Source organism: Ranitomeya imitator, chromosome 6 (assembly GCF_032444005.1).
Source record: "Ranitomeya imitator isolate aRanImi1 chromosome 6, aRanImi1.pri, whole genome shotgun sequence".
NCBI classification, from domain to species: Eukaryota; Metazoa; Chordata; class Amphibia; order Anura; family Dendrobatidae; genus Ranitomeya; species Ranitomeya imitator.
This window is the reverse complement of record NC_091287.1, coordinates 316533308-316551255: the sequence shown is the minus strand read 5'-3', so window position 1 is coordinate 316551255 and position 17948 is coordinate 316533308. Positions and strand designations below refer to the sequence as shown.

At 48.0% G+C, this 17948-nt stretch overlaps 1 protein-coding gene across 1 annotated transcript in view; it reads right to left on the bottom strand.

Moving 5' to 3' along the window:
* TMEM170B (transmembrane protein 170B) overlaps positions 1-14073 on the bottom strand; it is a 70995-nt gene extending 56922 nt beyond the window's left edge. The window contains exon 1 of the mRNA XM_069730783.1: positions 13590-14073. Within this exon, the coding sequence (XP_069586884.1) occupies positions 13590-13686 (97 nt within the window). The 5' untranslated portion in view covers positions 13687-14073. The remainder of the gene's footprint in view (positions 1-13589) is intronic.
* Positions 14074-17948: the final 3875 nt, after the last annotated feature.

Below are 17948 nucleotides of genomic sequence, written 5' to 3'. Positions count from 1 at the left end.
ACACCTGGATACGTTTATTTGTGAACCATTCCATTGTAGATTTTGCATATCTGCAGATTAATAGTGTTATCTGACCTGACAGGTTCCTTCTAAAGTACCACTCCAGTGTTTTTTTTCCACAGCTGTAGTAGAGCTTTAAGTCTAAGTCCCCTGCCCCAGCACATTTACTCACCCTACGGCATCTTCAGTTTTTTCGGTGCCACCCGGGTCCCCCTGCGCCATCTTGTAAGAGCAGCTCCTGACTGGCCGGAACTCGGAAGCTGCATCACAAGAGCGCAATGCAAGTTTGTGAGAGCAAGAACAATGCGAGAATGAGGCTCTCATAGACTTACATTGTAAAGTGACCTCTGCGCAGTTCTGGAGCTGTCGACAGGTCACTTTTCGCAGGAGACTGTCGAGAACGGCAGCGAAAACTGATGGAAATGCTAGAAGGAAAGTATCAGACGGGGCAGGGAACTTACAATTAAAAGAAACACTGGAATGGTGTTTTAAGGCTAAGGCTACTTTCACACTAGCGTTGTTTGCTGTACATAGCAATGCGTCGTTTTGGAGAAAAAACGCATCCTGCAAATGTGCCCACAGGATGCGTTTTTCTCCATAGACTTGCATTAGCGACGCATTGCCACACGTCGCATCCGTCGTGCGACGGATGCATCGTGTTTTGGTGGACAGTCGGCACAAAAAAACTTTACACGTAACTTTTTCTGTGCGTCGAGTCCGCCATTTTCGACAGCACATGCGCGGCCGGTACTCCGCCCCCCTCCTACCCGGACCTTACAATGGTGCAGTGGATGCGTTGTAAAACTGCATCCGCTGCCCCCGTTGTTCATTTCTTTCACAACATGCGTCGGTTTGTCGGGCCGATGCATGGCGACGGCCCGGTACCGACGCTAGTGTGAAAGTAGCCTTAGTTCCAACAATGAGTATCTGATGAATTTTTGAAGTTGCAGATTTTCTGCACCTACTCAGTAAATTAGTTACGTGCTCTTTTTTCTTTGCGTTATTTATATGCATTTCAATCTCATTTTTATAGCAGCATTTTGTCTCTCTTTTTGGTGTGTCACACCTTAGCCCCTTAGTGACAGAGCCAATTTGGTACTTAATGACTGAGCCAATTTTTGCAATTCTGACCACTGTCACTTTATGAGGTTATAACTCTGGAACGCTTCAACGGATCCCGCTGATTCTGAGACTGTTTTTTCGTGACATATTGTACTTCATGTTAGTGGTAACATTTCTTCGATATTACTTGCGATTATTTATGAAAAAAACGGAAATATGGCGAAAATTTTTAAAATTTTGCAATTTTCAAACTTTGTATTTTTATGCCCTTAAATCAGAGAGATATGTCACGAAAAATAGTTAATAAATAACATTTCCCACATGTCTACTTTACATCAGCACAATTTTGGAAACAAAATTTTTTTTTGTTAGGGAGTTATAAGGGTTAAAAGTTGACCAGCAATTTCTCATTTTTACAACACCATTTTTTTTTAGGGACCACATCACATTTGAAGTCATTTTGAGGGGTCTATATGATAGAAAATAATGAAGTGTGACACCATTCTAAAAACTACACCCCTCAAGGTTCTCAAAACCACATTCAAGAAGTTTATTAACCCTTTACGTGCTTCACAGGAACTGAAACAATGTGGAAGGAAAAAATGAACATTTAACTTTTTTTTGCAAACATCTTAATTCAGAACCATTTTTTTTATTTTCACAAGTGTAAAAACAGAAATGTAACCATAAATTTTGTTATGCAATTTCTCCTGAATACGCCAATACCCCATATGTGGGGGTAAACCACTGTTAGGGCGCACCGCAGAACTTAGAAGTGAAGGAGCGCCGTTTGACTTTTTCAATGCAGAATTGGCTGGAATTGAGATCGGACGCCATGTCACGTTTAGAGAGCCCCTGATGTGCCTAAACAGTGGAAACCCCCCACAAGTGACACCATTTTGGAAACTAGACCCCTTAAGGAACTTATCTAGATGTGTGGCGAGCACTTTGAACCCCCAAGTGCTTCACAGAAGTTTATAACGTAGAGCCGTGAAAATAAAAAAATCGCTTTTGTTTACACAAAAATTATCTTTTTGCCCACAAATTCTTATTTTCACAAGGGTAACAGGAGAAATTAGACCACAAAAGTTGTTGTGCGATTTCTCCTGAATACGTCGATACCCCATATGTGGGGGTAAACCACTGTTTGGGCGCACCGCAGAGCTTGGAAGTGAAGGAGCGCCGTTTTACTTTTTCAATGTAGAATTGGCTGGAATTGAGATTGGACGCCATGTCGCGTTTGGAGAGCCCCTGATGTGCCTAAACAGTGGAAACCCCCCACAAGTGACACCATTTTGGAAACTAGACCCCTTAAGGAACTTATCTAGATGTGTGGCGAGCACTTTGAACCCCCATGTGCTTCACAGAAGTTTATAACGTAGAGCCGTGAAAAAAAAAAAATCGCATTTTTTCTACAAAAATGATCTTTTTGCCCACAAATTTTTATTTTCACAAGGGTAACAGGAGAAATTAGACCACAAAAGTTGTTGTGCAATTTCTCCTGAGTACGCTGATACCCAATATGTGGGGGTAAACCACTGCTAGGGCGCACCGCAGAGCTTGGAAGAGAAGGAGTGCCGTTTTACTTTTTCAATGTAGAATTGGCTGGAATTGAGATCGGACGCCATGTCGCGTTTGGAGAGCCCCTGATGTGCCTAAACAGTAGAAATCCCCCACAAGTGACCCCATTTTGGAAACTAGACCCCCCATGGAACTTATCTAGATGTGTGATGAGAACCTTGAATGCCCAAGTGCTTCACAGAAGTTTATAATGCAGAGCCGTGAAAATAAAAAATATTTTTTTTTTTCCACAAAAAAGATATTGTAGCCCCCAAGTTTTTATTTTTACAAGGGTAACAAGAGAAATTGGACCCCAAAAGTTGTTGTCCAATTTGTCTTGAGTATGCTGGTACCCCATATGTGGGGGTAAACCACTGTTTGGGCGCACGGCAGAGCTCGGAAGGAAGGAGCGCCGTTTTGGAATGCAGACTTTGATAGAATGGTCTGCGGGTATTATGTTGCATTTGCAGAGCCCCTGATGTACCTAACCAGTAGAAACCCTCCACAAGTGACCCCATTTTGGAAACTAGACCCCCCAAGGAACTTATCTAGATGTGTGGTGAGAACTTTGAATGCCCAAGTGCTTCACAGAAGTTTAGAATGCAGAGTCGTGAAAATAAAAAATATTTTTTTTTTCACAAAAAAGATTTTGTAGCCCCCAAGTTTTTATTTTCACAAGGGTAACAGGAGAAATTGGACTGCAATAGTTGTTGTCCAATTTATCCCGAGTACGCTGATGTGCCATATGTGGGGGTAAACCACTGTTTGGGCGCACGGCAGAGCTCGGAAGGGAAGGAGCGCCTTTTTGGAATGCAGACTTTGATAGAATGGTCTGTGGGCATTATGTTGCGATTGCAGAGCCCCTGATATACCTAAACTGTAGTAACCCCCCACAAGTGACCCCATTTTGGAAACTAGACCCCCCAAGGAACTTATCTAGATGTGTGGTGAGAACTTTGAATGCCCAAGTGCTTCACAGAAGTTTAGAATGCAGAGTCGTGAAAATAAAAAATATTTTTTTTTTTCACAAAAAATATTTTGTAGCCCCCAAGTTTTTATTTTCACAAGGGTAACAAGAGAAATTGGACCCCAGAAGTTGTTGTCCAATTTATCCCGAGTACGCTGATGCCCCATATGTGGGGGTAACCCACTGTTTGGGCGCACGGCAGAGCTCAGAAGGGAGGGAGCACCATTTGACTTTTTGAGCGCAAAATTGGCTGTCGTGTTTGGAGACCCCCTGATGTACCTAAACAGTGGAAACCCCCCAATTCTAGCTCCAACCCCTAACCCTAATCCCAACCTGATCCATAATCCTAATCACTAACCCTAACCATAATCACAACCCTTACCCCAAAACAACCCTAATGTCAACCCTAACCATAACCCTAATCAAAACCCTAAATCCAACACACCCCTAATCCTAATCTCAACCCTAACCCTAATCCCAATACACCCCTAATCACAACCCTAACCTTAACCCTAATCCCAAACCTAACCCTAATCCCAAGCGTAACCCTAATGCCAACCCTAACCCTAATACCAACCCTAATCCAAACCCTAAACCTAATCCCAGCTCTAACCCTAACTTTAGCCCCAACCCTAGCCCTAACTTTAGCCCCAACCCTAACCCTAGCCCTAAGGCTACTTTCACACTTGCGTTGTTTGGCATTCCGTCGCAATCCGTCGTTTTGGACAAGAAACGGATCCTGCAAATGTGCCCGCAGGATGCGTTTTTTGCCCATAGTATTGCCGACGGATCGTGACGGATGGCCACACGTCGCGTCCGTCGTGCACTGGATCAGTTGTGTTTTGGCGGAGCGTCGGCACAAAAAAACGTTCAATGAAACGTTTTTTTGTACGTCGCATCCGCCATTTCTGACCGCGCATGCGTGGCCGTAACTCCGCCCCCTCCTCCCCAGGACATAGATTGGGCAGCGGATGCGTTGAAAAACTACAGCTGCTGCCCACGTTGTGCACAATTTTCACAACGTGCGTCGGTATGTCGGGCCGACGCATTGCGACGGCCCCGTACCGACGTAAGTGTGAAAGAAGCCTAACCCTAAATTTAGCCCCAACCCTAACCCTAAATTTAGCCCCAACCCTAACCCTAAATTTAGCCCCAACCCTACCCCTAACCCTACCCCTAACCTAACCCTAGCCGTAACCCTACCCCTAACCCTAACCTAACCCTACCCCTAACCTAACCCTAGCCGTAATCCTACCCCTAACCTAACCCTAGCCCTAACCCTACCCCTACCCTACCCCTAACCCTACCCCTAACCCTACCCCTAACCTAACCCTAACCCTACCCCTAACCCTAACCCTACCCCTAACCCTAACCCTACCCCTAACCTAACCCTAACCCTACCCCTAACCCTAACCCTAACCCTAACCCTAACCCTAATTTTAGCCCTAACTGCTGTTCTCCTGCCGGCCGGCAGATGGAGACAGATGGCGGGCGCACTGGGCATGCGTCCGCCATGTTCTTCTGCCGGCGGCCAGGAGGAGCAGCAAGAGGATCCAGGGACCTAGGTGAGTATGCTAGGGTCCCCGAATCCCCCTATTTCTCTGTCCTCTGATGTGCGATCACATCAGAGGACAGAGAATTACACTTTACTTTTTTTTTTTTTTTTTGCGGTCGCCGGTAAACAGTTAATTACCGGCGATCGCAAAACAGGGGTCGCTAAAACCGACCCCCGATCATGCTCTTTGGGGTCTCGGCTACCCCAGGCAGCCGAGACCCCAAAGATTCTCCCGGTGTCGGCCGGCGGGCGCACTGCGCATGCGCCCGCCATTTTGAAGATGGCGGCGCCCACCGGGAGACACGAGGAGCATCGGGGGAGCTAGGTGAGTATTGGGGGGCCACCTGGGACCCCTTTTCTCTGTCCTCCGATGTGCGATCACATCGGAGGCTAGAGAAATTAAAAAGAGATCGCTTTTTTTTTTTTTTTTTTTTTTGCGATCGCCGGTAAACGGTTAATTACCGGCGATCGCAAATGCGGGGAGGGTTAAAAACCCCCCGAATCATGTTCTCTGGGGTCTCGGCTACCCTCGGCAGCCGAGACCCCGGAGAAAATCGGCCTGTGGGGGGCGCTATACACTTTTTCCACAGCGCCGTTAATTAACGGCGCTGTGGTTTAAGTACCCTTAGCGGCCGCCGTTAAAAGGCGTATCGGCGGTCGCTAAGGGGTTAAATAAAGCTGCTTTGTTTTTGATACTTCCTGGTATCTGGCTTTGAGAAATCTTTATTTATTCAGGCATTTGTGGACTACATGAATTTTTAAATTGCAGATTTTCCACATTTAATGCAAGTCTATGGGTAAAATCTGCACAGAAAACTCAGCGTATCGGCAAGAGTAATTGACATGCTGCGGATCTGAAAAACGCATCGCAGGTCAGTTTACGCAGGGCTAAAAAGAAGCACAGTGGGCATGAGATCTCTATAAATCCCATCCACTTTGCTTAAACTGTAAGATGCTGTGTTTTATGCTCAATGAAAATAGTGTCAAAAACTGTAAATTCCAAAAATTCTGATGCACCAGAGAGTTTGTATAGAGATAAAATGTAATTTTTATTCCATCCTTAAAATCACATAACAAAGATACAAAAATGATGTAGATGATGCGACGTTTCGGCCATAATAGGCCTTTATCAAGACAGAAATACAAATAAGAAAAATTCAACCATGACTAAATTTTATCCCTATGCAAACTCTCTGGTGCCTCGGAACCTTTGGAATTTATGTTGCTTTTAGACCTTGTGGGGCGTCATACCGAGCCACCACGGAGCAACCATTGGTGCATGAGAATCACTCACGGGATACAGGGTCAAAAACTCACCAAAAACTCATAATGGAAACTTAACCTAAAGTTTTTAACTGCACAAAAGATGCAAAACTGAAATGAAAGCATAAAAGTCATTCTGCCTATTACTGGTGAGCTACACTGCATATCTACTGTATGTGACCACCACAATGCAATCTCCATTTCTACACTTGGTGATTACATGGTTTGTTCAGTATTTGCCTATTGCCCTATTTCAGGGCAGCATGCTATAGGGATTTTTAACAAGTTCATCATTTACCACACAAATAAAATTATAAAGTTGTTTGACTAATCGCATCCAACATGGAAAACAGGGGACAACATGAGAACAGCGGACAAAATGGAGAACAGCGGGCAACATGGAGTTCAGAGGGCAACATGGAGTACAAAGGACAACATGGAGAACAGTGAACAACATGGAGTACATCAGATTTGTAGTTATGGGTTCAATGTATTTATGAGGGCTGCTGTGTTTATATGCTACAATCCAAACATGCATAAACCGAATATCATTGTATGCACAGACATTGCTAGTAAAGACAATTTGACCTAGTCAGCCCCAAATACCAAGAGCAAAGTGGCAGTTCTAGAGCCAGTGATTGGGACATCAAAATGCCATGGGGTCTTTAGTTTTTGGATGGAGACAGCACTATCACTGATATGCCAATGCTATAGAAGACGACATGGACCACACATCCAAAAACCATATATTGAACTAAAGCCGTAATCCAAAAATTTACAAAGCTAAATATGAGGTCCTTAGGTGATCCGACTATGAAGCCCACTGCCACATCATGTGGCCTGGAGTCATGGGGACTCAGCTTAGTAGCATGGGTGCTGTAAGGCACTAGGTCACTATGCATTGTCCCTACGGTGGTAGTTGGCGCACGGCGATGCTGCACCTTTAAAGCTATGAAAGTTAGGGACCCACTGTGACATGGCAGTGGTCTTCACACAGTTTGATCAAAATGTTAAACTGAGAACCTCATGTTCAGTTTTGTAAATCTTTACCTAGCGGCGTTGGATCATGTATAATTTTTGGATGCGCGGTCCATGTCGTTTTCTACAGCACTATCAGTGACATGGCTATAGGCGGTGTACAGGGGTCTTTACCTCTGATCATACTTCCTTTCAATTTATCCTTGATATTAGTAATTTATTCTAATGTTCCCAGGTGGACCTTAGAGTACCGTCACACAGTGCAATTTTGATCGCTACGACGGCACGATTCGTGACGTTCGAGCGATATAGTTACGAGATCGCAGTGTCTGACACGCTCCTGCGATCAGGGACCCCGCTGAGAATCGTACGTCGTAGCAGATCGTTTGAAACTTTCTTTCGTCGTCTAGTGTCCCGCTGTGGCGGCATGATTGCATGGTGTAACATATATCGTATACGATGTGCGCATAGTAACCAACGGCTTCTACATCGCACATACGTCATGAAATTATCGCTCCAGCATCGTAGATTGCAAAGTGTGACAGCAGTCTACGACGCTGGAGCGATATTGTTACGACGCTGGAGCGTCACGGATCGTACCGTCGTAGCGATGAAAATTGCACTGTGTGACGGTACCCTTAGAACTAAGATGTCAACCAAGAGGGCAATGACCTTAGTTCAAGCAGAAAGATGAACACTAATGTGAATTCAATGTTTCTGTGCCTCAGACACAATATAAAGCCTAACTATAAGGACTCCATGGAACATGTTGGCCCTGAGCCCCACATCAACTTATTGCATGGTTGCACAGGCCTGAGTGGTTTTGCTATGGTCCATAAAGATGTGTGTTTTGCCCTAGAAGGTCCCTCACATAGTAGCAGCGCTGCGTATTTATTACCACTGATTGTTCAGTCTTCACAGTGTATGGGACTGATGGAGACAGCCAGGTAATGCACTCTGATATCTCTGTCAGCTTCACATACACTGGGTGGAGAGGGATCACTTGGGACTTTTAGTCTATCATGCTCATGATCAGTGGGAGTCCCAGGGACCACACGCCTATCCAGACGTACCATGGATACATGAAAGGTTATGATCAGAACAAAAACACATAAATCAAAAGATTTTCCTTGTTCATACCAAAAATGTGGTGGAGGCCGTTTATGCTTTTAAAATAACAAAATAGTAATTACTTACGTACGGATGCTCCTGCTGCTTCAGCACTGCGCCTCCACTGCTCCTTGGTGAGATATGGCCGTAGCCATGCTGTCGTGTATATAAAATGTGACTGTTGCAGCCAATCACAGTGGTGCTGCCGAGATATACAGAACAAGACTGCTAGGCACAGGGATTGCAGCCCTGTCAATACTGACTGGGACCAGCGCAGAGCGCTGGAGCAATGGACAGGCAGGGGCATCTGTAGGGTTATTTCAAAACATGCCAGCCTTATGTAAGATGGGGACCTCTTCATGTTAGTATACTGCCTACAAGGGAAGCAAGCACAAGGTCTCAGGGTGAATGATGTGGCGATGCTATAACTGACATTATACCAATAATGGTTGTCACTATACCAATAATGGTTGTCAGTGCTAATGCGGGGGGTTTTGGATGTCACTACTTGGGGATGGGGGGTGCTCTTGAGCTAGCTTGCGACCATTTCTCAGAGATTTCTTTGACTCTTAAAAAGATATTCTCAAGTTTGAAAGTTATCACCTATCCATTACATTGGCGATAGTTTCCAAATTGCTGGATGTCCGACAGGTGGTACGCCACCGATCCTTAGAAAAGTCCAGTCTGAATTGAGCAGAGGCTGATTATGTGCACTTCTGCTCCATTCATTATAAATAAGATTGTTGGAAGTCAGCTGAACGCTGCGCTCGGCTGATCTTCGCCACTCCGATAAAGCTTGGCTGATCTTCGGCAATCGAATAACACTCGGCTGATCATTGGCACTCCGACAAGGCTCCACTGATTTTCGACACTCCAATAATGCTTGGTTGATCTTCGTCACTCCGATAAAACTCAGCTGATCTTCGACAATCGAATAACAATCGGCTGATCATTGGCACTCCGACAAGGCTCAACTGATTTTCGACACTCCGATAATGCTTGGCTGATCTTTGGCACTCTGATAACACTCGGCTGATCATCAGCACTCCGATAAAGCTCCACTGATCTCCGACACTCCGATAACGCTCGGGTGATCTCCGGCACTTTGATAACGCTCGGTGGATCTTCGTAACTCTGATAACTCTCGGCTGATCTTCGGCACTCCAATAAGCTTGACTGATCTTCAGCACTCCGATAATGATCAACTGATTTTTGGCACTCCGATAACACTCAACTGATCTTTGGCACTCCGATAAAGGTACCGTCACATTTAGAGACGCTGCAGCGATCTAAACAACGATCCCGATCGCTGCAGCGTCGCTGTGTGGTCGCTGGAGAGCTGTCACACAGACAGCTCTCCAGCGACCAACGATGCGAAGTCCCCTGGTAACCAGGGTAAACATCGGGTTACTAAGCGCAGGGCCGCGCTTAGTAACCCGATGTTTACCCTGGTTACCAGCGTAAACGTAAAAAAACAAAAAAAAAACACTACATACTTACATTCCGGTGTCTGTCCCCCGGCGTTCTGCTTTCCTGCACTGACTGTGAGCGCCCGCTGGCCGTAAAGCACAGCGGTGACGTCACCGCTGTAATCTGCTTTACGGCTGGCCGCCGCTAACAGTGCAGGGAAGCAGAACGCCGGGGGACACGACAGACACCACACCGGAATGTAAGTATGTAGTGTTTGGATTTTTTTACATTTACACTGGTAACCAGGGTAAACATCGGGTTACTAAGCGCGGCCCTGCGCTTAGTAACCCGATGTTTACCCTGGTTACCAGTGAAGACATCGCTGAATCGGCGTCACACAGGCCGATTCAGCGATGTATGCGGGAGATCCAGCGACGAAATAAAGTTCTGGACTTTCTGCTCCGAGCAACGATGTCACAGCAGGATCCAGATCGCTGCTGCGTGTCAAACACAACGATATCGCTAGCTCACACTGGCCAACTTAACAACAATATCGCTAGCGATCCGTGATGTCCTGCAACGTCACGGATCGCTAGCGATATTGTTAAGTTGGCCAGTGTGACGGTACCTTAACTCTCTTGGCTGAGCTTCGGAACTCAGATAACGCTTGGCTGGCCTTCAGCACTCCCAAAAGAATGGAGCAGCACTGTGCATGATTGATCTTGTCTCCATTCATACGGTTCTTGGAACCAGTTGCGGGCCCAAGTGGTTTGACCCCCAGCGATCAGGAAGTTATCCCCTGTTCCATGGATACAGAATAACTTCCAACCTAGACTCCTTAACACCTTCATGATATGTGCCGTACATGTACTGTACAGTGCATGTCGTGTCTCCACCTTTGATGTGGGCTTTGGCGCTAATCCCACATCTCTCCTGGCACATGTCAGCTGTTTTGAACAGATCACCCCTAATAGCCGTGGGTGGAATCATGATCCACCTGCGGCTGTTAACCTGTTAAATGCCGCTGTCAATCTGACAGCAGCATTTAACTTGCGCTTACCAGAAGCACGCTGGAAATCCCGCCCATCGGTGACCCCCGTCACGTGATCGCGGGTCACCGATGGATTGGAATGACAATCAAAGGTCTCTAGCAGACCTCTATGGTTGTCATTGCCGGATTGCTATGAGCGCCACCCTATAGTGGGCGCTCATAGCCAGTGACAATTTCTGATACCCACAGGCGATCTGATCACGCCTGTGTGTAGCAGAGGCGATCGGACAACAGCAGCTTCTAGTCTCCTAGTCTCTACCTCATTTAAAATTAAATTTAAAAAAAATCAAACATACACATATTTGGTATCGTTGCATTCAGAATCACCCAATCTAACAAGCTATAAAAAGAATTAATCAGATCAGTAAATGGCGTAGCGAAAAAAAAAATCAAAACCCCCAAATTAAGGTTTTTTGTTGCCGCAACATTGCATTAAAATGCAATAACGGGCGATCAAAAGATAGTATACACACCAAAAATGGCATCATTAAAAACGTCAGCTCGGCACGCAAAAAATAAGCCCTCGCCCGGCCCCAGATCCTGAAAAATGGAGCCACTACGGGTCTCGGAAAATGACGCAATTTAAAAAAAAAATTTCAACAAACTTTGGATTTTTTTTCACTACTTAAATAAAAAAGAAACTACACGTTTTGTGTCTATGAACTCGTAATGACCTGGAGAATCATAATGGAAGGCCAGTTTTATCATTTGGTGAACATGGTAAAAAAAAATCCAAAAAACAGTTATGGAATTGCACTTTTGTTTGCAATTTCACTGCACTTGGAATTTATTTCCTAGTTTTGAGTACACAATATGGTAAAAGCAATGGTGTAGTTGGAAAGTACAACTCGTCCTGCAAAAAACAAGCCCTCACATGGCCATATTGATAGAAAAACAAAAAAGTTATGGCTCTGGGAAGAAGGGGAGCGAAAAAGGGCTCCGTCATGAAGAGGTAAGGCTACGTTCACATTGGCGTTCCGCCAATGTGCGTCGCTGTTGCGCCGGCGACGCAGCGGCGACGCGCCCCTATGTTTAACATAGGGGACGCGTGCGTTGTTTTGGTGGCGTTTTTCGCCACGTGCGTCGTTTCCGACGCTAGCGTCGGACGCAAGAAAACGCTACATTGTAGCATTTTCTGTGCGTCCGATTTTCGTCAAAAACGACGCACGCGTCGCAAAACGCGCGCGTTTTTGTGCGCGTTTGCGCGCGTTTTTACGTGCGTCGCGCGTTGCGTCACCGACGCAGGGCGGCGCAACGCTAGTGTGAACCTAGCCTTAAAGATATGAACGGTTAGGAACCACCTCTGTATAGGATGAGGCCTGCTCCCCATCTACATGTCCTTAGCCTGGGTGCCCGACTCTGATACAGAAGCCCTCTCATACCAGGCAGCACAGCACGCAGGCAGTTATCCATTAACAGATCAATGTATGGCCACTAAAATAGTCTGACTGGCTACTGACGCGATCCCAGGAATACAGTAATAGGCTGCCTTCACACTAGCAGTATTTGATCAGTATTTTACCTCAGTATTTGTAAGCCAAAACCAGGAGTGGGTGATAAATGCAGAAGTGGTGACGTGTTTCTATTATACTTTTCCTCTAAGACTATGTGCACACGTCCGGAATTGCGGCGGAAATTTACGCGGAAATTCCGGAACTTCCTGCCGCGGGAAAAACGCATGCGGAATTGGCATGCGTTTTCCCACATGATTGACAGGTTGGTCACACTTGTCAAACATAGTGTTTGACAAGTGTGACCAACTTTTTACTGTTGATGCTGCCTATGCAGCATCAATAGTAAAAAGATCGAACGTTATAAATTATATATAAAAAAAAATCGTGATATTCTCACCTTCCGGCGTCCCCCGCAGTCTTCCCGCAACCTTGCGCTGCTCGCGTTCCCAGTAATGCACAGTGTCAATGACCCCAGATGACGTGCGGTCTCGCAAGACTGCACGTCATCACAGGTCATTGCCGCAAAGCATCCCTGGGAACGGAGCATTGCGAGGAGCGGGAAGACTGCGGGGGACGCTGGAAGGTGAGAATATCACGATTTTTTATTTTAATTCTTTTTTTTTAACAATTATATGGTTCCCAGGGTCTGGAGGAGAGTCTCCTCTCCTCCACCCTGAGTACCAACCGCATATGATCCGCTTACTTCCCGCATGGTGGGCATAATCACATGCGGAAAGTAAGCGGATCAATGCATTCCTACGTGTGCAGAATCGCGGGGATGAATGAATGAACATGCTGCGTTTTTTTCCGGACTGCAATTCCGCCATGGAAAAAAACACAACATGTGTACAAAAATTGCGGATTGCATTCCAATAATAGGATGCTTAACGTATAAGTTTTCTCGCGGTGTTATCGCGTTTTTATAGCAAAAAAAACGCGAAAATTCCTGAACGTGTGCACATAGCCTGGTTTTGGCTTACAAATACTGATGTAAAATACTGACCAAATACTGATAGTGTGACGGCAGCCATTCCTGACAGCCAGTGATGTGTGTGAGTCACATGGGACAGTTCTGGCGACCAGCCTTCATTCTGGACTAGTAGCTGTGTATGTGGCAATGGATGACGCTGGTGCCCCCATAGGTGGGTTCCCTGATGTGCCCTGACATGTGCCACTCACCGGTCAGAGTCCTCAGCACCGTCCCGTGTGCCCACAGGCTCAGCACTTGCTGCACAGACAGGTTGATCATTGACAGGTCCTCCTTCTCCGCCTTCATTGTGCTCCTCCGCCGGCACGGTGCTCGGGGAAGATGGGGACGAGCGAGTCCTGGGGCTCCCGGGCAGCTGCTCCTCCTCCTCCAGGAGCAGCACAAGGAGCTCGAGCAGCAAGAGGCCAAGCAAGGATGGCCGGGGGATGAGCGGAGGGCGCAGCTGGAGCGGGGAGGAGAAGCAGCCTCGCAGGGGAGACATTGAGGAAGAGGGCTGCTGCTGCCTGGCCGGCCCGACTAGCTCTGCCTGGCAGCCAGTGAGGCGCTACCGCTGTGGGCAACGAGCTGCCACCAGCCCTGCACTGCTGTGTGTGTGCTGCAAGGAGCCCAGCAGCCAGCCTGCATCCTCCGGAACCATCATCCCCAGCAGATGTCTCCTCCTTCCCATCATCACCCCAGTCACCATCATCATCCTGGAGGAGGAGGCTGTGCGGCGGGAGGGTGGCACTACACTGGGGGAGGCATCATGTGCCATGCTTTTCCTACAGCTGTGGGCATGTAGTATGTATGGGAAACAACTGTCCAGTGGGCATCGGGTAAAGGGGGACCCTGTCACCAGCTCCTACTCCGACAGCCCGCACAGCCGGTGTCCCCTATAACAGCATCTCCTACTCCACACACAGCCAGTATCCCCTATAACAGCAACTCCTACTCCACACACAGCCAGTATCCCCTATAACAGCATCTCCTACTCCACACACAGCCGGTGTCCCCTATAACAGCATCTCCTACTCCACACACAGCCAGTATCCCCTATAACAGCATCTCCTACTCCACACACAGCCAGTATCCCCTATAACAGCAACTCCTACTCCACACACAGCCAGTATCCCCTATAACAGCAACTCCTACTCCACACACAGCCAGTATCCCCTATAACAGCAACTCCTACTCCACACACAGCCAGTATCCCCTATAACAGCATCTCCTACTCCACACACAGCCGGTGTCCCCTATAACAGCATCTCCTACTCCACACACAGCCGGTGTCCCCTATAACAGCAACTCCTACTCCACACACAGCCAGTATCCCCTATAACAGCATCTCCTACTCCACACACAGCCGGTATCCCCTATAACAGCATCTCCTACTCCACACACAGCCAGTATCCCCTATAACAGCATCTCCTACTCCACACACAGCCGGTGTCCCCTATAACAGCATCTCCTACTCCACACACAGCCGGTATCCCCTATAACAGCAACTCCTACTCCACACACAGCCGGTGTCCCCTATAACAGCAACTCCTACTCCACACACAGCCGGTGTCCCCTATAACAGCATCTCCTACTCCACACACAGCCAGTATCCCCTATAACAGCATCTCCTACTCCACACACAGCCGGTGTCCCCTATAACAGCATCTCCTACTCCACACACAGCCAGTATCCCCTATAACAGCATCTCCTACTCCACACACAGCCGGTGTCCCCTATAACAGCAGCTCCTACTCCACACACAGCCGGTATCCCCTATAACAGCAACTCCTACTCCACACACAGCCGGTGTCCCCTATAACAGCATCTCCTACTCCACACACAGCCGGTGTCCCCTACAACAGCATCTCCTACTCCACACACAGCTGGTATCCCCTACAACAGCATCTCCTACTCCACACACAGCCGGTGTCCCCTATAACAGCATCTCCTACTCCACACACAGCCAGTATCCCCTATAACAGCATCTCCTACTCCACACACAGCCGGTGTCCCCTATAACAGCAGCTCCTACTCCACACACAGCCGGTATCCCCTATAACAGCAACTCCTACTCCACACACAGCCGGTGTCCCCTATAACAGCAACTCCTACTCCACACACAGCCGGTGTCCCCTATAACAGCATCTCCTACTCCACACACAGCCGGTGTCCCCTATAACAGCATCTCCTACTCCACACACAGCCGGTATCCCCTATAACAGCATCTCCTACTCCACACACAGCCGGTGTCCCCTATAACAGCATCTCCTACTCCACACACAGCCGGTGTCCCCTATAACAGCAACTCCTACTCCACACACAGCCAGTATCCCCTATAACAGCATCTCCTACTCCACACACAGCCGGTGTCCCCTATAACAGCAACTCCTACTCCACACACAGCCGGTGTCCCCTATAACAGCATCTCCTACTCCACACACAGCCGGTGTCCCCTATAACAGCAACTCCTACTCCACACACAGCCGGTGTCCCCTATAACAGCATCTCCTACTCCACACACAGCCGGTGTCCCCTATAACAGCAACTCCTACTCCACACACAGCCGGTATCCCCTATAACAGCATCTCCTACTCCACACACAGCCGGTGTCCCCTATAACAGCAACTCCTACTCCACACACAGCCAGTATCCCCTATAACAGCAACTCCTACTCCACACACAGCCGGTGTCCCCTATAACAGCAACTCCTACTCCACACACAGCCGGTGTCCCCTATAACAGCATCTCCTACTCCACACACAGCCGGTGTCCCCTATAACAGCATCTCCTACTCCACACACAGCCGGTGTCCCCTATAACAGCAGCTCCTACTCCCCGCACAGCCAGTATCCCCTATAACAGCATCTCCTACTCCACACACAGCCAGTATCCCCTATAACAGCAACTCCTACTCCACACACAGCCGGTATCCCCTATAACAGCATCTCCTACTCCACACACAGCCGGTGTCCCCTATAACAGCAACTCCTACTCCACACACAGCCGGTATCCCCTATAACAGCATCTCCTACTCCACACACAGCCGGTGTCCCCTATAACAGCATCTCCTACTCCACACACAGCCGGTGTCCCCTATAACAGCATCTCCTACTCCACACACAGCCGGTGTCCCCTATAACAGCAACTCCTACTCCACACACAGCCGGAATCCCCTATAACAGCATCTCCTACTCCACACACAGCCGGTGTCCCCTATAACAGCATCTCCTACTCCACACACAGCCAGTATCCCCTATAACAGCATCTCCTACTCCACACACAGCCAGTATCCCCTATAACAGCAACTCCTACTTCACACACAGCCAGTATCCCCTATAACAGCATCTCCTACTCCACACACAGCCGGTGTCCCCTATAACAGCAACTCCTACTCCACACACAGCCGGTGTCCCCTATAACAGCATCTCCTACTCCACACACAGCCGGTGTCCCCTATAACAGCATCTCCTACTCCACACACAGCCGGTGTCCCCTATAACAGCAGCTCCTACTCCCCGCACAGCCAGTATCCCCTATAACAGCATCTCCTACTCCACACACAGCCAGTATCCCCTATAACAGCAACTCCTACTCCACACACAGCCGGTATCCCCTATAACAGCATCTCCTACTCCACACACAGCCGGTGTCCCCTATAACAGCAGCTCCTACTCCACACACAGCCGGTATCCCCTATAACAGCATCTCCTACTCCACACACAGCCGGTGTCCCCTATAACAGCAACTCCTACTCCACACACAGCCGGTATCCCCTATAACAGCATCTCCTACTCCACACACAGCCGGTGTCCCCTATAACAGCATCTCCTACTCCACACACAGCCGGAATCCCCTATAACAGCATCTCCTACTCCACACACAGCCGGTGTCCCCTATAACAGCAACTCCTACTCCACACACAGCCGGAATCCCCTATAACAGCATCTCCTACTCCACACACAGCCGGTGTCCCCTATAACAGCATCTCCTACTCCACACACAGCCAGTATCCCCTATAACAGCATCTCCTACTCCACACACAGCCAGTATCCCCTATAACAGCAACTCCTACTCCACACACAGCCAGTATCCCCTATAACAGCATCTCCTACTCCACACACAGCCGGTGTCCCCTATAACAGCATCTCCTACTCCACACACAGCCGGTGTCCCCTATAACAGCAACTCCTACTCCACACACAGCCGGTATCCCCTATAACAGCATCTCCTACTCCACACACAGCCGGTGTCCCCTATAACAGCATCTCCTACTCCACACACAGCCAGTGTCCCCTATAACAGCAGCTCCTACTCCACACACAGCCGGTATCCCCTATAACAGCATCTCCTACTCCACACACAGCCAGTATCCCCTATAACAGCAACTCCTACTCCACACACAGCCGGTGTCCCCTATAACAGCAACTCCTACTCCACACACAGCCAGTATCCCCTATAACAGCATCTCCTACTCCACACACAGCCAGTATCCCCTATAACAGCATCTCCTACTCCACACACAGCCAGTATCCCCTATAACAGCATCTCCTACTCCACACACAGCCGGTGTC